Source organism: Prionailurus bengalensis, chromosome E3 (genome assembly GCF_016509475.1).
Source record: "Prionailurus bengalensis isolate Pbe53 chromosome E3, Fcat_Pben_1.1_paternal_pri, whole genome shotgun sequence".
In the NCBI taxonomy this organism is placed as follows: domain Eukaryota; kingdom Metazoa; phylum Chordata; class Mammalia; order Carnivora; family Felidae; genus Prionailurus; species Prionailurus bengalensis.
This window is the reverse complement of record NC_057357.1, coordinates 29,150,540-29,177,279: the sequence shown is the minus strand read 5'-3', so window position 1 is coordinate 29,177,279 and position 26,740 is coordinate 29,150,540. Positions and strand designations below refer to the sequence as shown.

The 26,740-nt window shown below is 49.0% G+C and overlaps 1 protein-coding gene across 1 annotated transcript in view; it reads left to right on the top strand.

The window, feature by feature from the left end:
- Positions 1 to 19,408, top strand: part of BMERB1 (bMERB domain containing 1) — a 120,251-nt gene extending 100,843 nt beyond the window's left edge. The window contains exons 3-6 of the mRNA XM_043560467.1: positions 6,619 to 6,692; positions 13,404 to 13,518; positions 14,786 to 14,868; positions 17,807 to 19,408. Of these exons, the coding sequence (XP_043416402.1) occupies positions 6,619 to 6,692; positions 13,404 to 13,518; positions 14,786 to 14,868; positions 17,807 to 17,919 (385 nt within the window). The 3' untranslated portion in view covers positions 17,920 to 19,408. The remainder of the gene's footprint in view (positions 1 to 6,618; positions 6,693 to 13,403; positions 13,519 to 14,785; positions 14,869 to 17,806) is intronic.
- The last annotated feature ends 7,332 nt before the right edge of the window (positions 19,409 to 26,740 follow it).

The following is a 26,740-nucleotide window of genomic DNA, read 5'->3' as shown; positions in this document are numbered from 1 at the left end:
AAAGGAATTCACCCCAAAAGAAAGAGCAGGAAAAATGACAGGCAGGGACTTAATCAACACAGATATAAGCAAGATGTCTGAACCAGAATTTAGAATCATGATAATAAGAATACTAGCTGCAGTTGAAAATAGATTAGAATCCCTCTCTGTGGAGATAAAGGAGGTAAAACCTAGTCAGGATGAAATAAAAAATGTTGTACCTGAGCTGCAATCTTGAATGGATGCCGTGGTGGCAAGGATGGATGAGGCAGAGCAGTGAATCAGCAATATAGAGGACAAACTTATGGAGAATAATGAAGCAGAAAAAAAAAAATAGGGAGACTAAGTGAAAAGAGCACGATTTAAGAATTAGAGAAATCAGTGACTCATTAAAAAGGAACAACATCAGAATCATAGGGGTCCCAGAAGACAAAGAGAGAAAAATGGGTAGAAATGTTATGTTAGCAAGTCTTAGCAGAAAAATTTCCTAACCTGGGGAAAGACACAGACATCAAAATCCAGGAAGCACAGAGGAGTCTTATTGATTCAACAAAAACCAACTATCAACAAGGCATATCATAGTCAAATTCACAAAATACTCAGGCAAGGAAATAATCACGAAAGCAGCAAGGGGAAAAAAATCCTTAACCTACAAGGGAAAACAGATCAGGTTTGCAGCAGCCACAGAAATCTGGCAGGTCAGGAAGGAGTGGCAGGCTGTATTCAACATGCTGAATTGGAAAAATATGCAGCCTAGAATTCTTTATCTGGCAAGGCTGTCATTCAAAATAGAGAGATCAAAAGTTTCCCAGCCTAACAAAAATTAAAGGAGTTCGTGACCACTAAACCAGCCCTGCAAGAAATTTTAAGGGGGACTCTCTGAGGAGAGAAAAGACCAAAAAAAAAAAAAAAAAAAAAAAAGACCAAAAGTAACAAAAACTAGGTAGGACCAGAGAACACCACCAGAAACTTCAACTCTACAAGAAACATAATGGCAATAAAGTCATATCTTTCAGTAGTCACTCTAAATGTCAATGGACTAAATGCTCCAATCGAAAGACATAGGGTAACAGAATGGATAAGAAAACAAGCTCTATCTATCTATCTATCTGTTTACAAGAGACCCACTTTAGACCTAAAGACACCTTCAGATTGAAAGTAAGGGGATGGAGAACCATCTATCATGCTAATGTTTGACCAAACAAAGCCGGAGTTGCCATACTTATATCAGACAATCTAGATTTTCAAATACAAACTGTAACAAGAGATGAAGAAGGGCATTATATCACAATTAAGGACGTTATCCACCAAGGATACCTACAATCATAAACATTTATGCTCCAAATGTGAGAGCACCCAAATATATAAATCAATTAATCACAAACATAAAGAAACTCATTGATAATAATAACATAATAGTAGGGGACTTCAATACCCCACCTACAGCAATAGACAGATCATCTAAACAGAAAATCAACAAGGAAACAATGGCTTTGAATGACACACTAGACCAGATGGAATTAACAGATATATTCAGAACATTTCATCCTACAGCAGCAGAATATACATTCTTCTCCAGTGCACATGGAACGTTCTCCAGAATAGATCACATACTGGGACACAAATCAGCCCTCAACAAATACAAAAAGATCGAGATCATACCGTGCATATTTTAGACCCCAACGCTATGAAACTTAAAATCAATCACAAGAAAAAAATTGGAAAGGTAACAAATACTTGGAGACTGAAGAACATCCTACCACAGAATGAATGGGCTAACCAGTAAGTTAAAGAGGAAATTAAAAAGTATATGGAAGTCGATGAAAATGGTAACATCACAACCCAAAACCTCTGGGACGCAGCAAAGGCGGTCATAAGAGGAAAGTATATAGCAATCCAGGCCTTCCTAAAGAAGGAAGAAAGGCCTCAGATACACAACCAAACCCTACACCTTAAAGAGCTGGAAAAAGAACAGCAAATAAAACCCCAAACCAGCAGGAGACAGGAAATAATAAAGATTAGAGCAGAAATCAACGCTATCGAAAAAAAAAAAAACCAGTAGAACAGATCAATGAAAACAGAAGCTGGTTCTTTGAAAGAATTAACAAAACTGATAAACCACTAGCCAGCTTGATCAAAAAGAAAAAGGAAAGGAACCAAATAATAAAATCAAGAAGGAAAGAGGAGAGATAATAACCAACACAGCAGAAATACAAACAATAATAGCAGTTTCTTATGAGCAATTATACACCAATAAAATGGGAAATATGGAAGAAATGGACAAATTCCTAGAAACATATAAACTACCAAAACTGAAACAGGAAGAAATAGAATATTTGAACAGACCCATAACTAGTAAAGAAATCGAATTAGTAATCAAAAATCTCCCCAAAAACAAGACTCCGGGGCCAGATGGCTTTCCAGGGGAATTCTACCAAACATTAAAGGAAGAGTTAACACCTATTCTCTTGAAGTTGTTCCAAATAAGATAAATGGAAGGAAAACTTCCAAACTCTTTCTATGAAGCCAGCATTACCTTGATTCCAAATCCAGACAAAGACCCCACGAAAAAGGAGAACTATAGACCAATTTCCCTGATGAACATGCATGCAAAAATTCTCAACAAGATAATAGCCAGCCGGATCCAACAATACGTGAAAAAAAATTATTCGCCACGACCAAGTAGGATTTATAACTGGGATGTGGGGCTGGTTCAATATCTGCAAAACAATCAATGTGATTCATCACATCAATAAAAGAAAGGACAAGAACCACATGATCCTCTCAGTGGACGTAGAGAAAGCATTTGACAAAATACAGCATCCTTTGTTGATAAAAACCATTAAGAAAGTAGGGATAGAAGGACCATACCTTGAGATCATAAAAGCCATATATGAAAGACCCAAAGCTAATATCATCCTCAATGGGGAAAAACTGAGAGCTTTCCCCCTAAGGTCAGGAACAAGACAGGGATGTCCACTCTCACCACTGTTATTCAACATAGTATTGGAAGTTTTAGCCTCAGCAATCAGACAACACAAAGAAATACAAGGCATCCAAACTGGCCAGGAGGAGGTCAAACTTTCACTCTTCACAGATGACATGATACTCCATATGGAAAACTCAAAAGATTCCACCAAAAAAACTGCTAGAACGGATCCATGAATTCAGCAAAGTAGCAGGATATAAAATCAATGTGCAGAAATCAGTTTCATTCCTATACACCAAGAATGGAGCAACAGAAAGAGAAATCAAGGAATCGATGCCATATATAATTGCACCCAAACCCATAAAATACCTAGGAATAAATCTAACCAAAGAGGTGAAAAATCTATACACTGAAAACTGTAGAAAGCTTATGAAAGAAATTGAAGACACAAAAAAAATGGAAAAAGACTCCATGCTCCTGGATAGGAAGAACAAATATTTTTAGAATGTCGATACCACCCAAAGCAATCTACATATTCAATGCAATCCCTATCAAAATAACACCAGCATTCTTCACAGAGCTAGAACAAACCATCCTAAAATTTGTATGGAACCAGAAAAGACCCCGAATAGCCAAAGCAATCTTGAAAAAGAAAACCAAAGCAGGAGGCATCACAATCCCAGACTTCAAGCTGTATTACAAAGCTGTCATCATCAAGACGGTATGGTACTGGCACAAAAACAGACACTCAGATCAATGGATCAGAATAGAAAACCCAGAAATGGACCCACAAATGTACGGCCAACTCATCTTTGACAAAGCAGGAAAGCATATCCAATGGAATAAAGGCAGTCTCTTCAGCAAGTGGTGCTGGGAAAATTGGACAGCCACATGAAGAGAAATAAACCTGGACCACTTTCTTACACCGTACACAAAATAAACTCAAAATGGATGAAAGACCTAATGTGAGATAGGAAGCCATCCAAATCCTCAAGGAGAAAGCAGGCAAAAACCTCTTTGACCTTGGCCGCAGCAACTTCTTATTCAACATGTCTCTGGAGGCAAGGGAAACAAAAGCAAAAATGAAGTATTGGGAACTCATTAAAATAAAAATCTTCTGCACAGTGAAGGAAACAATCAGCAAAACTGAAAGGCAACTGACAGAATGGGAGAAGATATTTGCAAACAAGATATCAGATAAAGGATTAGTATCCGAAATCTGTAAAGAACTTATCAAACTCAACATCCGAAAACCAAATAATCCAGTAAAGAAATGGGCAAAAGACATGAATAGACACTTCTCCAAAGAAGACATCCAGATGGTCAACCTACACATGAAAAAATGCTCAACGTCACTCATCATCAGGGAAATACAAATCGAAACCACAATGAGATACCACCTCACACCTGTCAGAATGGCTAACATTAACAACTCAGGCAACAACAGATGTTGGCGAGGATATGGAGAAAGAGAAATCCTTTTGCACTGCTGGTGGGAATGCAAACAGGTGTAGGTTCTCTGGAAAATGGTATGGAGTTTCCTCAAAAAATTAAAAAGAGAACTACCCTACGACCCAGCAATGCCACTACTAGGTATTTATCCAAGGGACACAGGTATGCTGTTTCGAAGGGATACATGCACCCCAATGTTTATAGCAGCACTATCTACAATAGCCAAAGTATGGAAAGAGCCCAAATGTCCATCAATATGGACAAAGAAGAAGTGGTATATATACATACAATGGAATATTACTCAGCAACGAGAAGATAAAATCTTGCCATTTGCAACTACGTGAATGCACGTAGTTGCAACTACATGGGGGTATTTTGCTAAGTGAGATTAGTCAGAGATAGACAAATATCATGACTTCACTCATCTGAGGACTTTAAGATACAGAACAGATGAACATAAGGGAAGGGAAGCAAAAATAATATAAAAACAGGGAGGGGGACAAAAACGTAAGAGACTCTTAAATATGGAGAACAAACTGAGGGTTACTGGAGGGGTTGTGGGAGGGGGATGGGCTAAATGGGTAAGGGGCACTAAGGAATCTACTCCTGAAATCATTGTTGCACTATATGCTAACTAACTTGGATGTAAATTAAGAAAAAAATTAAATAAAAATTTTTAATATCTATATATGATGGTAATTAAAGCCAACCTGGGGCGCCTGGGAAGCTCAGTCAGTTAAGAGTCTGACTGTTGATTTCAGCCCAGGTCATAATCTCACAGTTCATGGAATCGAGCCCCACATTGGGGTCTGTGTTGACAGCATGGAGCCTGCTTGGGATTCTCTCTCTCTCTCTCTGTCTCTCTCTCTGTCTCTCTCTCTCTCTCTCTGTCTCTCAATATAAGTAAATAAATAAACATTAAAACAATTTAGAGCAGCCCTTATAAATTGATTTGCTGAATTTCCAGATATCCAGTATACACATTATTTACAGTAATATAAGTTAATATCCTAGCACACCTACAAAACTATAATACATAATGCAAAATTGCACATGCAGTCGATGGCTGAGGTCATAAGTGTGACCATCCTTTCATGTTCTTGGTAGGACTATCAGGCACAATCCCTCTGGAGGGCAATTTGGAAGTTCCTAATTAAAATGCAAGGTTGGGGCACCTGGATGGCTCAGTTGTTTAAGCGTCCGACTCTTGATTTCAGCTCAGATCATGATCTCCCAGTCATGCGATCTAGCCCTGCATGGAGCCCCACATTGGAAACTGCTTAAGATTTTCTCTCTCCCTATGTCCCTTCCCCACTTGTGCTCACCCACTCTCTAAATAAATAAATAAGCAAGTGTTCATGTCACTTGACCCAATGATTTCATTTCTAGGAACTAATTTTTCTAGGAATTTATGTATTTCTAGGAATTTATCCTAGAAACAACCCAGACGTCTGTGTATAGGGGAATGGTTATATAAGTCACTATATATTGGTATAATGGAATACTATACAGCCATTAAAAATTACGGGTGCCTGGTAAGGGTCTGACTTTGGCTCAGGTCATGATCTTGCGGTCTGTGAGTTCAAGCTCTGTCCTGACAGCTTGGAGCCTGGAGCCCCCTTCGGATTCTGTGTCTCCCTCTCTGCCTGCTCCTCCCCTGCTCATGCTCTGTTTCTCTCTCTCAAAAATAAACTTAAAAAAAAAATTTTTTAAATGAGATTTGCATGTCCTGACATGGAAAAATGCCTAAGATATACCATGAAGTTAAAAAGTATTGCAAGATGTGTTTGTAGAATAACAATGGTGTTACAACTTACAGGACAGGCATAAACATTTTTAAAAATCTGGCGGAATATATACCAAGCTGTTGACAATGGGGTTTTTTTCTAAAGGATTGAGGGAGATTTTCTCTATAGTGTGAATTTCTGCAATGCTTAAAATTGTGAAACACAGCCGGTAAAGAAAACACCGAATCTGCAGCGAGAGCTCGCTGGTATAAGGGAACAGAAGCAAGGACATGAAGACAGGAAGCCATTCTCATCAAGGTGTTATTTACAGCGATCGATCATTTCTGAGTCGTGTGACAATAGGCACGTTTTGTTTTTCTTCTTTTGAGGCACAACTTGTATAAAGAGCCTGTGTGGCCTTTACAGAGGACAACCCCCGCCCCCAAACCCTTTGTTTAAACCGGGTGGTGCTCAGGGTGTAGAATATTCTGTCGATGTAAACTGCTGTGGTGTGGTGTCCTGTTTCCCCAGGATGGATGACATCCAGCTTTGCAACGATATTATGGACCTGAAACAAGAGCTACAGAACTTGGTCGCCATCCCAGGTAACCGTGTGAGACTCCACCCTCGTTAAGGAGCCGCTCAGAGTCCTCTGGCCGGCCCTGTCGGTGCCCCTTGGGTCTGGAAGACAGAGTTCATCTCTTCTACCGCAGCCCCATTCTTGCAGTGCAGTCCTCCACATCAGGGGGATCCAGGTTCAAGTACTAATTCTGGCCCGCTCTTTGACCTTGGGAAAGTCACTTTATCTGAGGCTCAGTTTCCCTTCTTCCGGAAATGGGGTAGGAGTAGGTATAGCTCTTAACTCGCTGGGTATAAATCTCATTGTGATACACAGAACATTGCAAGCCACGAGCCTAGCTTCATATCTGGCCCAAAGATTAAGAATCCAGTAAGTATTTTTTTTTTTTAATGTTTATTTCTTTGAGAGAGGGGCGGCGGGAGGGTCAGAGAGAGAGGGAGACAGAGGACCTGAAGCAAGCTCCATGCTGACAGCAGAGAGCCCAAATGTGAGGTTTGAACTCATGAACTGTGAGATCATGACCTAAGCCGAAGTCGGATGTTTAACCGACTGAGCCACCCAGGCGCCCCAAAAGTCCGGTAAGTATTAACGATTGTTACTGTTCTGTTTGGGGGCAGGTAGAGTGTGGTATTTTTACAAGCTCTGACTTCGGGGTTCAACCTAGATCTGTCGATTATTAATGACATGACCTTGAGCAAGTGACTCCACTAAAACTCGATTTCGTCACCTGTCAACTGGGACAATAGTGGTATCTACTTTATAGGATCATTGTGAGATGGACTGAGGGAAAAAACATATACGGTGCTAACCACAGCTCCCATCCTATAACTAGTGCTTAATAAATTTTTCCTGTTGTTATTGTCAGTAACCGAACACATTCCTACCCGTCCTTGTAACATATTTATATATTAATTCATTTTAAAATGACAGTAACAAGCCTATTACCTTGTAACCCAAGTACCGTTTTATGAACCACAATTGTCTCTTCTAAATCCACAAATATTTAATGAGAAAAGTGGTATTTTTTTTTCAACGTTTATTTATTTTTGGGACAGAGAGAGACAGAGCATGAACGGGGGAGGGGCAGAGAGAGAGAGGGAGACACAGAATCGGAAACAGGATCCAGGCTCCGAGCCATCAGCCCAGAGCCCGACGCGGGGCTCGAACTCACGGACCGCGAGATCGTGACCTGGCTGAAGTCGGACGCTTAACCGACTGCGCCACGCAGGCGCCCCGAAAAGTGGTATTTTTTTAAAAATTTACCAAATCTCTTTTACAACTTGTTTAATATGCTATCATATCTGCTTTGATATGTATTGCGTTGGAAAGTGTCTTTTTGCTTCAGAATATGGAATGAGTCCTGATACACACACACACACACACACACACACATTTCTACCAGTTCCTTCAGGTCATGGTTGATTTGGCTCCGTTTCCCAAGAGAGCCTTCCCTGCCCATCCAGGCTGGATTATGTGCAGGTGTGAAGGTCTGGCAGGTGCACAGGAAAGGTGTATGGGAGGCAGATACACAACTCTGGCCCAGGAACCTTGCATTGGCCTTGGGGAGGAGCCGCCCAGGCCGGATAAGCACCCCATGGGCTTCTACTTGAGTTCGTTTGCCCTTCTATCCGTCTGGTAAGTATGTCTCAGCCGCTGTGTTGCCGCAGGCTGCGAGCTAGCACTGCACATGCGCTGAGGGAGAGAAAAGGATCCCCTACTCGGTCACTCAGACAGGACCTGGCACACAGCGGGTACCAGTAAGTGGCAGCTACGATTGAGTAGGAAGCCCGTCCGAATGCGTTGTAGAAGAGGACACCGTTCCAAATGCTTTCTCGTTTGGAACATGTGGCGCTGGGCCATTCTTTGCTGGGGCCAGGGGGCGGGGTGTGGGGAACACTGTCCTGTGCACTGTAGCATGTTTAGCAGTGGCCTCTGCCCACTGGATGCCAGCAGCATCTCCCCCACAGTCGTGACAGTGAAAAACATCTGCCAGATATACCCCGGCGGGGAGGTGCGAAATTGCCACCCGTCTGAGAACCACTAGAGTCCCGTGGTCTGGGTTTGAATCCCGGCTGACCAGACGGGTGAACTTGATGTAGCACCTTCGTTTCTCTGGGCCTTAAATACACTCCTGTTCTGCTGGTGGTGGGTACAGCGGGAGCCCGTCGTCCTCCCGGCACCATTCCTCTAAGGAGCACTCACAGGTGCCAGGCCGTGTGGGGTGGCAGCAAGTGGGTGTGGGGTTTCTCTTCTAGGTGATTAAATTGTTCTTTCACAAAAATATGTATTTATTTATTTTGAGAGAGAACGCAAGTGGAGGAAGGGCAGAGAGAGAGAGAGAGGGAGAGAGGGAATCCCAAGCAGGCTCCGTGCTGTCAGCGCAGAGCCCAACGCGGATCCCATGACCCCGGGATCATGACCTGAGCCGAAATCAAGAGTCAGACGCTTAACTGACTGAGCCACCCAGGCGCCTCGATTAAACTGTTCTAAAATCGGCTGTGGTGATGGTTGCATATCTCGATGGGTGAACTGTGATGGTATATGTGAGTTATATCCCAATAAAACTGTACCACAGGAAGTCAAATTTCAAACAGAAAACAGCAAAAGAAGGGAGAAAAAGCGGCAATGGCCTGACAACGCTCACCTACTAGAGACTCGATTCAGTTGGTGTGGGGTTCTGGCATTGGTCATTTTTTAAAACGTCATGTGATTATGAGGAGCAGCCAGGGTGGAGAGCCACCAGGCCGGGTCCGCTGTTGCGCTTTATATCCCGCGGAGAAAACCCACCCAAGCTTAGGGAACCACAAAATGGGCAGTTACTGGAAGGATCAGGGAGGCTCCTGGAGCCCAAGGCCATCGTGTTAGCTTCCTGTGGCCGCCCTAACAAATTCCCACGAACTTAGTGGCATAAATCAACATGGATTTATTCTCTCTCGGTTTTGGAGGACGCAAGTCCGCAAGCAGAGCATCGGCTGGGCCGTGCTTTTTCTGAAGGTTCTAGAAGAGAATCCTTCCTTGCATCTTCCAGCTCCTGGTGGCTGCCTGCAGTCTTTGGTGCTCCTCGGCTTGCAGCTGACTCGCTCCTGACTCTGCTTTTGTCATCCCATGGCTTCTTCCCTGTACATCTGTGTGTCCTCTCCCCTCCTCACAAGGACATCAATCATCGGATTTAGGGCTCACCCTAATAAGTATGACCTCATCTCAACTAATGACACCCGCAAGGATTCTATTTCTTTTGTAAAATATTTCTTTAAATATTTTATTTGGGGGAGATTGCAAGTGGGGGAGGGGCAGAGAGAGAGAGAGAGAGAGAGAGACAGAGGATCCCAAATAGGCTCTGCACTGACAAGCTGACAGTAGTGAGCCTGACATGTGGCTCAAACTCATGAACCGTGAGCTCATGACCTGAGCTGAAGTCAGACACTCAACTGACTGAGCCACCCAGGTGCCCCAAAGATCCTGTTTCCAAACAGGGTAGACATGACATTTTGGTGGGTGGGAATCCATTCAACCCAATACCAGCATGAAGCTCCACCCATCCTCACAAGGGTCTGGAACCAGAAACAGGAAAGCTGTTAGAATGTTCCCTCCCTCCCTGTCTCTGTCTGTCTCATTCTCTCTCTCTCTCCTTCCATGTTGGACACAGTCTCCATTTTCTCCCTCTAGCACATGAGCTGAGCAAGGCCACTCCTGTCTCCTTCCCATGATCGTCCAACACAAAAGTCCAGCCCTCAGGACCTCTGTGTCCTAATTTTCAGCCTCCCAGGAGGACTCTGATGGGTCGAACATGGGTTGCCTTCTTCGTCGAGGGAAGAAAGATTTCCGAGCCCACCATTGGTGCAGCAGAACACGTGGGGGCCACTGAGGCAAAAGAGATATGAGTGTGTGAGCATGGGACCAACCAGAGCCACTCCAGGCCACAGAGGCTCCAGTCGGGGCTGTGGCAGCCTCTGGAACACAGGTGGAAATGGGTGGGAGTAAGGTCTTTGTTTCACATAGTCCCTGGGGTTGCTAACTAACCAGGACTGAGACTAGGATAAGGAGGACAGCTGGAGCACAAAAATTCAGTAATCAGGGCAAATAATATATTAATGCAATATTTAAAATACCGAAATACACTCACACACACATACACACACACACAATCCACGATGAACAAAATACCAAAAGGTTTTTTTTAATGTTTATTTATTTTGAGAGAGAGAGAAGAGGCAGGGAGGGGCAGAGAGACGGTGAGAAAGAATCCTAAGCCGACTGTGCTGGTCACAGTGAGTGCAGAGTCAGATGCTGGGCTCGATCCGGGAGACCACGCCCTGAGCCAAAATCAGGAGTCTGATGCTTAGTTGACTGAGCCACCCAGGCACCCCCTAAAATACCAAAAGTTTAAATAAAGACAAGATTAGTACTGATAGTAGGCAGAGCCCAAGGACGTTCAAACCTACAGCGCAGGGGGAGTCCCACAATGAAGAGCACATTTCACCTGAAATGCCATCAAGTGTCCGGCTGAGAAACACAGGTTGACGAGGTCACAGGACCAGTTGGCAACGGAGCCCAGGTCCTTAACGCTGGTCCCGTTGATTCCCCAGGAAATCGAGTCTTTGGGCAGAAGTTCACATGTTAAAGTTTTCTTTCTTCTCCTGATTTCCTCCTCACCTCTTCCCTGAATCCTTGTTGAGTCTTTGTGTATTCCCTGGACCAGAGCCAGGTTTCTGGCTGGATTAAGCTGGGGTGGGGGGGGGGGGGGGGGGGGGGGGGGGGGGGGGGGGGGGGGGGGGGGGGGGGGGGGGGGGGGGGGGGGGGGGGGGGGGGGGGGGGGGGGGGGGGGGGGGGGGGAGACAATGCTCCCGGCAACACATCAATAAAGGTATTAAGGAAAGAGATCACTGAATGGCCAAGAAATTCACACTTCTCCAGCCAGAGTCGCATCATTCACCAGCTCCCCATGGTGGGTGCAGGTGACTGGTTGGGGAGACCTCCAGGGCCCTCCCTGCCTTGAGGGCCCCTCTGGGACAAGCCAAGATGTCTCATCTCTGCCATCACTGCTACCTCAGAGCTGGGGACGCGTAGACCTGGCTGGAGAGGCCGTGGCACTTTCCCCTCGGACGTAAACATAGCGTCTCCTTCGTAGGGTTGTTAGAAAGGATTAAAGCAGTGGTTCTCAAGCAGGGTGACTTTGCCCCCTAGAGGCATTTTGAGTGTCACATCCCGGGTGGGGTACTCCCGGCATCTAGTGGGTGGAGGCCAAGGACGCTGCTAAACACCCTCCAGTGCACAGGACGGCCCTTGCAACAAAGGATGCTCCAGTCTCAACTATCAGTAGTGCCCAGGCTGGGAGACAGATTAAACGAACGTGACAAACTCATGGGAATACAAACATAATAGCTGCAATTTATGAAGCGCTTATCATTTGCACACTTACGCCATGAGACTTGCTTTTCCTTCTTTAAATCGGTATTTATTTCTTTTGTACCTGATTCAATTCATATTAAAGAAGTGGGCATTGAGTCATTAAAACAACAGTAAGGATGTAAAACAACAGCTTATAATAAGAGTAGCCGGCTGTTCATGAGCCTTTGCTACAAACCAGGCAGCGAGCCTATTTTACTTGGTTTAATTCTCTTAAAAACTTGCAGCAACTTCAGGATTATCTGTGTTGAGAGACTAGCTGCTCAGAGAGGTTGAGGAATATGCCAGAGTCCCACAGCTAGGAAGAGGGGGAGCTAGGGCGTCAAGCCAGGATCGTCTGAGTCTCCAATGGGTGCTCACAGTCATGTTGTGGGGGGCAGGCCAGGGAGAGCAGTTAGGAGGGCGCACGTGGTCCAGGAAGAGATGGCCTGGGCTAAGGAGGTTGCTGGAGGGGATGACAAGGGAGTCAGAGAGTCATGTGGGTAAGCACATGGAGATGTTAGGGATCAGGTGTGTGGTGCCAGAAAGCACAGGGTGAGCCTGGCAGGCTGGCAGTTCCCATTGGCAAGTAGGTGGGTGACGTTGGCAAGCCAAGTTGAGTGGTGGTGCCTGCAGGCAGGTGGGTGGTGCCTGGAGGCAGGTGGGTGGTGCCCAGAGACAGGTGGGTGGTGCCTGCAGGCAGGTGGGTGGTGCCCGGAGGCAGGTGGGTGGTGCCCAGAGACAGGTGGGTGGTGCCCAGAGACAGGTGGGTGGTGCCCGGAGGCAGGTGGGTGGTGCCTGCAGGCAGGTGGGTGGTGCCCGGAGGCACGTGGGTGGTGCCTGTAGATCTGCTGCCCCCTCCTTTTTATCTTCTGAAGGGGTCTGCGCTACCCTTCTACTTTTCTCGGTCATCCTCTCCAGCCCTGGGGTCTTTGGATTTCTCTTTGGCCTTCTAGCCCTGGGTATCTGGGATAGGGCTAATGCCATTAGCGTGCATGATTTCCATCTGCAGACTGGGTTGCCCTGGCTGTAGAGCCGTTCCCTCCCGCACCCCAGCCCGAGCCCTCCGACCCCTTTGCCCTGAGCAGGACCCGACTCGTTGCACCGTTACCTTTGACTGAGTGCTCACCACGGGCCTGGCTCTCTGCTAAGCCATTTACTTAACACCACTGCATTTAAGCCCCTCCGTGTGTTTTTACAGGAGAGGAAACTGAGGCTTGAGGAGGTCCCCTTGCTTCTTCAATTTCCCTCAGCGAGTGACCTGGTTGGTCACTAACCCTGGCCCCTGGACTCACGTGCTTTCAGCAGAGACACTCGACTGTTTTCTTTGCCGGTGTTTTCTCCTTCCCAGAAAAAGAAAAGACCAAGCTGCAGAAGCAGAGAGAGGATGAGCTAATCCAGAAGATCCACAAGCTGGTGCAGAAGAGAGACTTTCTGGTGGATGATGCGGAGGTCGAGCGGCTAAGGTGAGTGTGGGCTCCTGTCCCCGCGCACCAGGCTGCTGGAACGCAGGCTCGGCTTCCTCCTAGGCCCACCTTCTGCTGCAGGGTCTCCCAGTCTGGCCTGACAGGTGTGGCCTCAGCAAATGCTCCCAAACACTGGATCCAAATGAATCGCCAGCCTTGTGGCCTGAGGACCTGTTTCATGTTCAAAGGAAACTGGCATCCAGCTCCAAAAAAGTCTTGCAAAGGCCTTTGGGTCGTAAGTCAGTGTTATTCAAGGAGGTGACCGGGCAAGAATTACGTCACATAACACATGGCAGAGCTTCCTACACATTCTCTTCACTGACCTTTCTCCCAAGGCAAACTTTTCATCAAGGCACCTTCCAGAAACTTCCATCGGGTTTCTGCAGAAACCCCGCCCCCCTGTACTGACTTGCTTCCTTCCCTGCCCTCTCCACTTCCCAGCTTCATTCTTTATCCTCCCCTTGGTGGCTCCAGTGCCCCCTTCCTAGCCCTCAGTCTCCTATTTGCAGATGCACCTGCCACTTTTTCTGGAAATCTGTGGGCACTGGAGCCCTGGTGCACCTGAAGTCCCCTGACAAGGCCCGCATAGAAAAGATGTGAATGCTGATTCTCGAATATTTTTGTCCTGGAGCAGGGCCTTTGGAGCCCTCTGCAAGGAGAGAGGCTCACAGGGCCTCCTTCAACCCAGAAGGCAACTTCTTTATTGTCTGTGTCCTCCTGGGTCCTCCGAGGCCTGGAATGCACCTTGCCTGGCTCAGCCAAGCTGAGGAACGCTGCCTTCGTTCCTGGTGACCCTCGGAAGAGTTCAGGTGACTTGCTTTCTGACTCTGGCCATGAACTTCATGGGAGCACAGATGTCTAGGGTGACTCAAAGGTACAGGGTCAGGAGGGGGTGTTCCTCAGCTCGCAGCACCCTCAGCAGAGGCTGAGTCTTATAATGTCCCTGCTTCTGCGCTGGGATCTCAACTTGGCCCCAGGGAGACAGTTACTCCATTGTTGATAGTGTCTGTGCTTCTGAGCAAGTTCATGAAACACAACATGCGCACGCCATATTCGTGTAACACACAACAACATATGCACACCCGCCACACAGAACCCGGGGCAACATATATGCCCCAGCCACACCCAACACACAGCGTACCCACACCAGCCACGAAGCCTGACACGTGGTCTCACACACTTGACCTCTTGCCTCATTCCCTCGGTTCCTTAATGCTTTCCTTGCTTACTTTACTTTTCTCTTGTCTTTACACACCTATGTCCACAGGGAGCAAGAAGAAGACAAGGAAATGGCGGATTTCCTGAGAATCAAGTTAAAACCTCTAGATAAAGTAACCAAATCTCCAGCCAGTGAGTGCACATGTTATTCCTCGTCCTCCCCCCATCCAAGAGAAAAGGAGATTTAAAAGAGGTCCGGGAGCCAGAGGGGGAACAACAAAATGCTATCTAGAGAGCAACCTTGGGTGCAGGATGGCATTGGGCAGGGCCAGCTTCATGGGCAAGGTTGCTGTCAGGTTGCTCAGGCCCCGATGCCTGGAAGGGGGCGCTGTGCTCGCTTTCATGTTCTGCTGTTGCTCTCTTGAGATTCCTAATAGTTTGGGAATAAGGGGCCCCGCATTGTCACTTTGCACGAACTGTGCAGCTGGTCATGGTAGCAGCTGTCCCCTTACCAATCACAGGCTTCATGGATTTCTTTTCTTTTAATGTCTATTTATTTTAATTTTTTTTTACATTTTATTTGTTTTTGAGAGACAGCGTGCAAGTGGGGGAGGGGCAGAGAGAGAGAGGCAGACACAGAATCCGAAGCAGGCTCCAGGCTCTGAGCTGTCAGCACAGAGCCCGACGTGAGGTTCAAACTCACAAACCGCAAGATCATGACCTGAGCCGAAGTCGGATGCCCAACCAACTGAGTCACCCAGGCGCCCCTAATGTTTATTAATATTTTTAAGAGAGAGAGTCTGAGTGGGGGAGAGGCACAGAGAGGGAGACACAGAATCCTAAGTGGGCTCCAGCTCTGAGCTGTCAGCACAGAGCCCGACGCGGGGCTCAAACCCGTGAGCTATGAGATCATGATGTGGGCCAAAGTCCGACACTTACCCGACTGAGCCACCCAGGCTCCCCCGGCTTGGTGGGTTTCTTAGAAGGAGTTGTGTGGCCACTGAGGCCAAAAGGTGGGGGCTGAGGCTCAGGGAACTCTGGCCTCTGTTGACACTCAGAGCAAAAAGGGTTCCGTGTGAGATCAGTGTGGGAAGTGCTACCTATCTGACCCTCTGGTGCCAATGTCCATTAGCATATAAAAGTGGTAACAGGTCCTGCTGTCAATGACCCGTTATAAGAAACAGATGCCCTATTCAAACTGGCCCGAGCAAAAAGGGGGCTTCAGGGGCTGGATGCTGTTAGAATGCCCTCGCTTTCCTGCCTTTTCTTATCTCTGCCCCTCTCTGCATTTTCTCCTATTACACAGGCTTCTTCATGGGGCCCGAATTCCAGAACCAGAACTTAGCAGCAGCAAAGCAATACCATTTGTTCTTTCTCCTCATACCCAAACACATCAGTCTCAGAGGAATATTCTGATTGGCCCTTCTTGGATCGTGTTCCTACCTCCTAGGCCATCACTGGTATCAGGCTGGGATGCTGTGATTGGCCCGCTCTGCATTGCATGCCCACTCCTGTAGCCACAGGGACATGTACTGTTATCAGAGGTGAAGGGACTGGAAATCTTGCTAGGAAGACAAAACCCAAAGGCCGCCACCATCTACTATGGCTACAAACTCAGTTTTTCCTGACCAGCTATTAACATCCCATGAAATATGGTTGTGGGCTGCGAGGGAATAAAGAAAGAAGAAGGTCCATTCTGCAGGCCCTTAATATCCCAAGGCACATAGTCCCTACCAAAATCCAGCATCCTCAGGGGACTGTCTCTTCCGTGAAAGGCAAATTAGAAAAATTCCACCTAACCGTGTGGAGAAGGAGCAAGGAAACTTGCCTTCTATACATGGTGCTGGATAGCAAAAAATCTGGCAAGAAATCAAAACACCAAGCCTTCACCCCATGCAAGGGGCCAAATGTCCAAATTTACACTACTCATCTAGTGCTGGGATCCAAAGTTGAAAATTTGAAACTAATATAAAGCCAGTGAAGGGGCACTTGGGTGGCTCAGTCAGTTAAGCATCTGACTTTGGCTCAGGTCATGATCTCGCAGTTTGTGAGTTTGAGCCCTGCATTGGTCTCTGAGCTGGCGTCTGGAGCCTGCTTGGGGTTCTCCCTCTCCCTCTCTGACTGCCCCTCCCTGACTTGTGTTCTTCCTCTCAAAATAAATAAACTTAAAAAAAGAAAAAACAACAATGAAACCTCTAATCCCAACAAAGCAAATGCAATACTGTTCAGTAGGGACCCTTCTGTATCCCATAATATGTAACCCATAGATAAAACAACCTCCGTGAAGATGAGCTCTCAATAAAAATTTAAAACCCATGAATAAATGAACCACTGTGAGTGGAGTCACCAAGAGAATGTCCTCCCAAGAACCAGAAATAACAAACTATCTAAAAGAGACAATAAAGTAAGTATATTTAAAATAATGAGAGATAAGAAAAGGGATAAAACCCAAAATGAAATAGCAGGATTGCATGAAAAAAGAATAGGTAGATTTACAAAAATTCAGCTTTCTAAACAAAACCATCTAGGGTCATGGAAGTAAAAATCCAATGGGTTAAACACAGCTGAAGGGAGAATTCGTAAACTGGAAGACAAAACTAAGGAAATTACCCAGCATGTAACACAAAGACACAAAGAGATGAAAAATGTCTTCCAAAACATGGAAGATAGAATAATAAGGTCCAACTTATTTCTAATAGGCATTCCAGAAGGGGCGATAACGGACAAGAGGTAGAGGTATCTGAAAAGATGACGTATGAGCATTTTCCAAAATTGAAAGACAGTAGCCCTCAGATTGAAACAACTTGGACCAAAGTTCCCATGTATCCGTTCACCAAATACTTTGAATGCCAGACCTTGTGCTAGACCTGGCAGAGAACTGAATAGGATAAGAGCTAAAGTCTGTGGTTGGAAGCTGAGGACCACTGGGCCCACAGGGAGGTGGGAACAGTCACTGGAACCATATAAAACACATGCCAGCTCTCCACAACACCTGATCTGTGGAGCTGGAGCAATGTCTGGCCAGGAGTTGGGATGGGACAGGGGATGCAGATGGTCAGGGCTCTCTTCATCTCACCTCTTCCTCTCTCCCTCTTTCCCTCTCTCCCTCCATGCCCCTACCCTGCTGCAGGCTCCCGAGCAGAGAAGAAAGCAGAACCCCCACCTAGCAAGCCCACAGTGGCCAAGACTGGGCTGGCACTCATCAAGGATTGCTGTGGGGCCACCCAGTGCAATATCATGTAGCCCCCAGTGTGGGGTGCCCCCGGGGCCGCGGGGACCCCGCCTCCCACCCTCTTGTCTTCATAGCCCCCATTTCACTGGGGCCCAAGAGCTCTCCAAGGTGGAAGGGGTTGAAGGCAAGCCTGTGACTGCCGCCAGGGGCCGTGGGCGTGGCGGGCGGGCCCGGCCGCCCTGTACAGAGTGTAGCAATAGGGAGTCCCTCACCGTCGCATGGCCCTCCCCAGAGCATGCCAAACCCAGGACTCTGTCTCACTGTTTATCCAACCACCAGGAAAGGCCCTCCCTTGAAAAAGTATATCTCCACTTCTATCTATCTATATCTAACCCACTGTGCGAATGAACTGGGAGAGGGGCATGATCCCCAGGTGTGTATAGTCGTGACTTTTCAACAATCTAGCACCATGTTGGACACATCCCCCATCCACCCTCCTAGCTCTGCTGTCAGGCCTGCCCCACATGGGCACAGCTCCCATCCCCCATCTGTCCTCTCCCAGGGGCTGTGCTCTGGAGGGCTCCACACAGTCCAGACGTCTTGGAGACAAGAGGGTCCACCCATAAAGATTGAGCTTGTGTGTGGTGTTGTGGTTATGTCTCCTGCTTCCTCCCTTCCTGTGTCTGGGCACGGTTCACATCGGGAGTGTGTTCACCGGCTCTTGGCTCTTCCTTCCCTTGCGATGTCTGCCCCAGATGTGTGGAGCACAGTGGGGATGAGGGCCCAGGCTGGAGCACAGCCAGTGCTCGAAAGAGGTAGCAGAGGGCCAGAGGCTCCGACACCAGGCAAGGGCAGATGAGAAGGGGACCCAGAGCAGATGCTGACCCAGGCTCTCTCCGCCCACCGGGGACCACCGGAGGGACTGCCAGCAGGACGCCACTCACCAGCCTAACACACAGACCTCTGGAAACAGCAGCGGCGGGCGGGAGAGGTGGCCTGACCCAACTGTGTCCCATCATTCGGTGGTGTGTTTTAACCAGCCTAATAATTCCACCTGTGTAACTTGATGTACATTTGCTACAGCCAGCTCGGCACAGCCCGTGTGACCTCTCTGTACGTGTGTGTATGTGTCGTGACCGGCCTAAAGTAGTTAGCGTAACTCAAGATGTGCTGATGTGCAATCATCCATCGGAGAAAATAAAAATGGAAACCACGTACACAGCATTTTTAAAGTTTTCACTTTTCTTCTTGATTGTGGAAGTAACCCAAGGACACAGTAAACCATTTTAAAAGTAGAGAAAGGATAAGGACGTTGTTTGTTTTCTGTTTTTATCTCCCACAAATTTTCCAACTAGAGACCACGCTGACATTTGGGAGATTTCCTTCCAGGTTGTTTTTTTTTTTTTTTTATGCTTTTTTGTTTTGTCTTGTTCCCATGATTGGCATCATATTGTACCATTTATAACCAGTTTTCCTTTCTCATTTAGCATTATTATCACTATCGTTTTCCCACGGCATTAAAAGCTGTTTGTAACATTAAACGCTCTTCATAAATATTCACAATGGCTGCTTAGTAATCCATCTTGTGGCTATGACTTTATCTAACCATTTCCTTCCTATGGGACATTTAGGCTACTTCTACTTTTTAAGTTTTATCAAGATGTCACAGAGCGCCTGGGTGGCTCAGTTGGCTGAGCGTCCGACTCTTGATTTCGGCTCAAGTCATGATCCCAGGGTCATGGGATCAAGCCCTGCCCAGGGCTATGCACTGAGCATGGAGTCTGCTTGAGATTCTCTCTCTCTCTCTCTCTCTCTCTCTCTCTCTCTCTCTCTCTCTCCCCCCCGCTGCCCCTCTCCCGCCCCCCCCCCCCGCCCACTCTCTCTCTCTTAAAAAAAAAAAAGTCACGATAAACATCCTGGGGGACAGAGAGAGCTTCATCGGAATTTCTGATTTTTCCTTAAGATAAAAGTAAAGTTCCTAGATCACCTTTTCCAAAAATATTTGTAAGTCAAAAGTTAATCTGAATGTCTCTCAAGTCACAGCAGCTTTGCGGTTGACACAAAGTCTCTCTGACGGAGGACCTGTAGCCTTGGGTTTCGCGGCCCAGTGGGCAACATGCCCTCAGCGCCTCCTGCCATCTCAGATGTGTTTCTGCCTCAGGCCACTCCCTTTTGCCACCACGCTGGCCTCAGGGGACCCGGCGTCCTCCTTCACTGCCTTAGACCAAGCATGAAGCCGGACTGTATGAGCTTCCCAGGGCTCCCATAACATGGTGACCTCAACCAGGGGGTGGCTTAAAACAACACACATGGACCCTGTCACAGTTCTGGAGGCCAGAGGTCTGAAACCAAGGTGTGGGCAGAGCCATGATCCCTCTGGAGCCTCTGGGGAAGAATTCTTCCTCGTGGCTGCCAGCTCCCGGGGGCTCCTGGCACTCCTTTGTCTTCCTTGGCTTCATGACTACAGTCTCTGCATCTGTCTTTACGTGGCTTCCTCCTCTGCATGCGTATCTGTGTCCCATCCTCTTCTTATAAGGTCCACATTAAACCCAGGACGCTTTCGTGTCGATCCTTAGCTCAATTCCTTCTGCAAAGACCCTGTTTTCAAATAGGTCACATTCTGAGATAGGAATTGTGGGGGTGGGGGGGCAGGGGTCGCAATTCAAGCCACTCTACAGATGTTTCCCACTCTTGCAATAAAAACCGCTGCAAAGGGTCCGCTACTCTCACTTCTTTGTAGAAAACATCGGTCTGGAAGGCCTGCTCTCAGACCAATTAGAGAGCAGTCACTCACTGATCCAATGAGCCGAAGAAGATCGAAACCCTCATAAAAATCCTGCCTCTAGTACATCCCCCTGAGCCCCAGGGTACACCTGACTTATACTCCTGCTATTTCTATTGATTTGTTTTAAACAAAACAAAACAAAACAAAAACCCCATCGTTTATTCAGGCTTTCGCACAAGGGCAGAAGAAAGTAATAATTCAAGATGCTGCTGGATCACCAAGGCTGCCTGCAAAGCCAGGAAATCTTGCAAACCCAGACTCACTTGTTCTGGATCTGGAGCAGGAAAGATAACACAAGAGAAGCATTTACTGAGAGCTACATGTGCATTTTCTCTATGGCTCTTCACATCAACCCCAGAGGCAGATGTTCTCATCACTTCCACACATAGATGAGGAAGTGGTCCCAAGTCCTTTGAGCGATGCCCTGTGGGTTGGTGGTGGAGGAATCTCCATTCAACCCAGCCCTCCTCCTGTCGCCTCCAGAGTCCTTTCTTTTCTCACCAGAATTTAAACACATCTCTCCCATTACCTACCAACCTACCAACCAACCAACCAACCAGCCAGCCAGCCAGCCAGCCCTCCCTCCCGTCTTCCCCTGCAGCCACCACCGTCCTCTCATCTTCACGGTCTTAGTTTTGAGAACTGTCCGCCATTATGCTATTTCCATTTCCTCATCTCCAGTCCGGTCTTCAACCTATTTCAATCTGGTTTCTGTCACTCTCTTGTCACTGACCCCTCGCACCAGGGATGTCACCACGTAGCTATGAAGGGAAGGAAAAATCCTTTTCTTTTCTTTTTTCTAAATGTTTATTTATTTTTGAGAGGCGGGGAGGGGCAGAGAGAGACACAGAATCCGAAGCAGGCTACAGGCCCTGAGCTGTCAGCACAGAGCCCAACGCTGGGCTTGGACCCAGGGACTATGAGATCATGACCTGAGCCATCAGATGCTTAACTGACTGAGCCACTCAGGCACCCCATGGAAAAATCCTTTTCTTTATCCATCCCAGGTTCTTCAGCTGGGGCCCTATAAATGAGATTCGTCAAAGACGAGACTGAGAGAAGAACAGGCAGGAATTTATTAACACATGCATTGCACAGGTACACATGGGAGCACCCAGCAATGAACAACCCAAAGAGGTCCTTAGAACATGTTACATCCGATCTGGCCTAAAAGGAAAAGGGGTTTTGGGCTTCCTGTGGGTGGGTAGAAGGCCAGGAAAAGTATGGTAAACAAGGGTTGTTTAGTAAGGTTTGTTACGCAGATTTAAGATCTGCCTTCTCCAGGGATCAGACTCTCCCTCCTCCTGGTATGGGAGGAGGAGACACAGTTTACAAATGGAAATTTCCTTTATAAATGGTGGTCTCCTTTACGAAAGGAGAGCTTTCCCTGCACTTGCTGGTTCTCCAGGGCCTTTAGCTCAAAATAGTCCAGACGCCAAAGTGGCATTTCTGGGGGTGGCGTATTCTGGCACCCCCAATTTACATCCAATCCACGCAGCCCTCACGGTACCTCCCTGGGGTGTTATGACGCACAATGCCAACACGTCCCATTCTCTATGATGAAGTTTTGGGGTGATGGTGGGGTGGTCCGGAGACAACGGCCAAGAAAGAATTCTTGAAGCTGTCTTTGGTGCAAAAAGGTGATTTTATTAAAGCACAGGGACAGGACCCGTGGGCAGAAAGAGCTGTGGTGGGGTTGCGACGGGAAGTGGCACGTAACTCAGTATAATACCCTCAGGTTGGGAGGGGCTTAGGGATAGAGTAAGTCTCTAAGGTATTTGGAAGCAAGGTTTCCAGGACCCTGAGGGGCTAACTGTTGCTAAGGAAATGCCATTTGTTACCCTTTAGTAAAACCTCAGTCATGAGACCCTTCAGATATCTATGGGGGGGCCATAAGCTTGGAGTATGGTTGCCTGCATATATCTTGGAGGAGGTTGAGATAAAGGAAGTTTCCAAAGGATTTTTTTCTATGCTGACGTAGACTTACAGGATCCTGGGGGGAGTCAGGATAATGTTAGGCCGAGATTCCCTTTTGCCCCTAGCAAAGTGTCATCAGTGAGACAGCTGAGCTTCTAGAGGGAGGGGGCTCTGCCTGTTTCAAGGACTTGTCAGTGGGTTGTAGGCAGTAGGGGGATTTAATTTCTCCTTTGCCTTTGTTTCCCACATCACCGTGGCAAGCACTTAAACTACCCTTGCCTTTGTTCTTGGGTAGCCGGGAGTGTCTGAGGAATATCACACATGTCCCACCTGCGGAGGAGGAAGGGGTGCTGGGGGGGGGGAGCGGGGTGCTGGGGGTGCTCTTAGCCTGTACTTTACCCTCAGCTTGCCCCACGCTTCCTCATCATCTAGGCGAAACTTCCACCATGCGGGAGGACCTCTCTCCAGTCTCCTTTCTCTCGTCCTTGACCTCAAGCCCGGCTCTCAGCATTCTGCTCCTCCCTTCTCCTGGCCTTAGATGGCCATGGCCCCCGACTGCTCCCGGAGTCTCTCTTTCACCTAGACCTTTCTTCCCCCTGTACTCAGACTCATTTCCCCCAACTGCTTCCTAGGATCTCCATTTGGAACCAGAGCAGGCACGTCAAATGTGCCGTGTCCTAGATCAGGGGTCAGTCAACTGTCCCATCACTTGTTTTTGTAAATCGAGTTTTATTGGCAGATAGTCAAGAGCATTTGTGTCTATGGTGTCTCTGGCTGCTTTCAGTTACAACAGCAGAGTTAAGGTTATGACAGAGACCTCATGGCCGGCAAATCCTAAAATATTTACTCTGGCCCTTTATGAAAAAGTTGGCCAACCCCCACCCTAAACTGCCTCAGCGTCCCCTGGTGTTTCCCATCTCAAGAACGACTGTCCCAGGACTTGACCTCGACTCGGCCGTTCCTCCACACACCCACCCGACGGCCGCGTCTTAGCTTCTGCCTCCTGAGTTTCCCCAGAGTCTGTCCACACCACAACGCCCCCAGTGTAACCACCGTCACCTTTTGCTTCATCAGCTGCGGTGGCTCGTCACTGGCCTCCTCAGCACCCGTCACGCTCCACCCAGCGGCCGGCTGATTTTCTGAATAACGCAAACGTAAATGTCATTCCCTCTGTGAAACGGCGCCCGCGTCTTTAGGGCGAGATGCGGCTCCTCCCACACGGATGAAAAGGCCCCCCTGGACCCCGGCCCCTTCCTACACCGTTCCCCCCCCATTCCACCCCGTCACATCTCCTCAGCTGTAGTGCCGCAGCCACCGAAGCCTCTTGGGGTTATGTGGTTCCCACTCTGCCACCTGTTGTCACCTCTCCCGGGCCCTCACGCGTCACTGCCTGTGCCACGAGCTCCTCAGATTCCCTGCCAGCCCTTCCTCTGGTCTACCCCGTGCGCCACGCTGAAGCCACAATGACCTTCCTAACGTGCAGATCTAACGTGCTGCTGCTCCCCAGGCCCAAGCTCTCCGGCACCTGCCCCCCGCCCTCGTTGTAAAGGCTTCGGGCTTGGGCCCGGTTGGCAACGCTTTACTTGAGGCCCAGCACCTCCGAGGCCTTTTCCACCTCCAGCCTCACTGTTCGCCTGGCTTCACAACCCTGCTCACACCGTCCTTTCAGGGAACAAACCGGAGGAGCAGCAGGAACACCCGGAGGTTCTGCAGCATCCACAGAGGTCCCGCGACCTTAAGAACTTGGTCAAAGGGGCCCGTGGGATGTGGCCACGTCCTGAGTCAGGAGGGCTGGGTGAGCGCCAGGGGCTGGGGCAAGACCCTCGGGAAAGCCGGCTTGAGGAACCAATGCCAGGTGGTTTTTCCATTCGTTCGTGTGTTTAATGCCCCCGGTGAAGGCAGCACCCGGCAGGGACCGGGGGACACGGAAGAACGGGGCGGGGGCGGTGCTGCCTTCCTGGAACTTGCGTTCCAGTGGGGGAGACGAACGTCAAACAGGAGGGCAGGGCTAGGCCTTCTCACCGGGGTTAAATCTGAACAAAACCCCCGACCAGCAGGCTTAGCAAAAGGGCAAGTAACCTAGGAGGCGACGAAGGGCTCGGCGTGGAGTCAGCCCGCCGGGGTGAAAAATCCCAGGCGAAGCCCTCCCGGGTGTGCCCGGATGATGCCTCCCCGCTCTGCACCTCCGCGTCCAGCCCTGTCACATGGAGAGAGAACAGTGGGGCATTTGTGGGACATGAACTACGTGGGATGGCTTTGGAGCAGTGCACGTGGTAGATAAGGCACTAACGACGCGCTTAGAAAAGCGGGTTCTTAGGAGCCACGGTCAGCCCAAGCCTCGCCGGGGTTCTTGGGGGGCCTGGGGCACAGAGTAAGACCCGCTGGGGCCTGCCCTCGTGAAGCTGACCGTGAGCAGACAGGGGAAGAGGCAACAAGAGTCATCGTAACCTGAATGTCACCTGAAGCCCCACTCCCTGTGCTTCTCCAAGATGTTCGCACCTTCCCGGGGCTTACGGTCCCTGAGTCACACGTGCCCTGGACCGCACCCCCCACCAGCTCTCCACACCCCTCACATCCCTTCCCACGGCTGTCCCCTCCCTCCTCCCGCCAAGTCCCACAGGAAACTCACCAGCTTTCCCCACTCGCCGCAGAAGGCAAGCTGCACAGGCCTTGGGACGTGAAGCCGACCTTCCAGAATGCTTACGGAGGTGGGTGCGGGTTTGCATCACAGCCACACACACCAGTGAAGATGGGCCACTCCTTTTGCCACCAGCTCTGCCTCCAGCCCCCACGGGGCTCACGTGTGTCCCCGGCCTCCCCATCGGCAACTGCCCTCCCGCTTTATTGAGACAGTTCAGCTCCCTGCCGCCCTCTCGCTGACCTCACTCCAGGCCCCGTGGCGTTTCCAGAGAAGCCTAGGACACTGCTAGCCGGCCCCCGGGGCCCCCTCTGCCCACCAAGGTTTATTTCTCTACCGAGAAGGTGTATGTGGCTCCTTGACTCTCCGCCCACAGGAGAATCAGCTGTGGCGGGTTTCGCGTCTTGACGAACAGTTGTGGGCTTTCTGTCCCCCTAGGCCAGCGGTAAAGCACAGAGGCGGCGGGAATGTGGGAGGGGGCAGCTAACGGAATAGGGGGCCACAGGGCTCTGTCGGGCAGATTACTTGATCAGAGCCGATCTGGAGACTCCTGACGGACTGGTTCGGGATTCTATTTCTGGAAGAGCCGAAAACGGTAGGGAAGTGCCGGTTTGGTGACACGGAGCTCAGCATCAGCAATTCCATTTCAGGCCTGTTGTCCTGTTTTTCTAACGGTCACATGCCCAGCCCCGAGTTCCTCGCGGGGCCGGTGGGGGGTTCTCTGCTTCAGTCCTCGAAGCCTCCTGTTCCCACTTGGAAACCTCGGCGCGGAGGTGGAAGGCGCGTGAGCTACAAGTCGGTCTCTCGGGGCCCTTGCCTGGCTGTGAAACTTGGCTGCCGGCCCTCGGAAGGTTTAGGGCTGGGACCCCTCTCCTCTCACACCAGGAGCTCGACTGGGTGTCTCAGGCCTGCCTCCTCGGTCACTCCCTCATTCGTCAAATACTCCAGGATCACCTGGGCGCCTGTGGCTTGCTTCTTCTACCTGACGGAAGTTGGCAAGGACCGTGGGAGGCCCCTCCGTTGATGAGGGCACATTCTATGAGGCTCCCTCTTAGAGGACTGGAGGAGGTTCTCCTCCCGGGTTGGATGAACTAAGCTGCTGTTTTGAGGGATCCCATGTGGCAGGGAACGGTGGATGGCCTCCAGGTGGCTTCCAGCTGACAGCCAACAAAACCCGGGGCTTTCGTCCTCATGCGTGACGGGGGGGGGGGGGGGGGAGGGAGGGGAGGGAGATGGGGGAGGTCGGTGGGGTCAGGACTCAGAGTCCACGTACATGTACAAAACCCTATTATCCTCCTCACGTAGGGAAGCGAAAAGGGATTTCTTTCCCGATCCCACGTCTGGGCCACACACCAGATTCAGAGGCTGCCTACACCGAGGGCAAGGGTCCCTGCAAGCCTGTGGGTCACTTGCCTGCACTCACTGTGAGTGACATCAGAAACTCTGAGGGAGGGGGCGCCTGGGTGGCTCAGTCAGTTGGGCGTCCGACTTCGGCTCAGGTCATGATCTTGTGGTTTGTGAGTTGGAAGCTCGCGTCAGGCTCTGCGCTGAC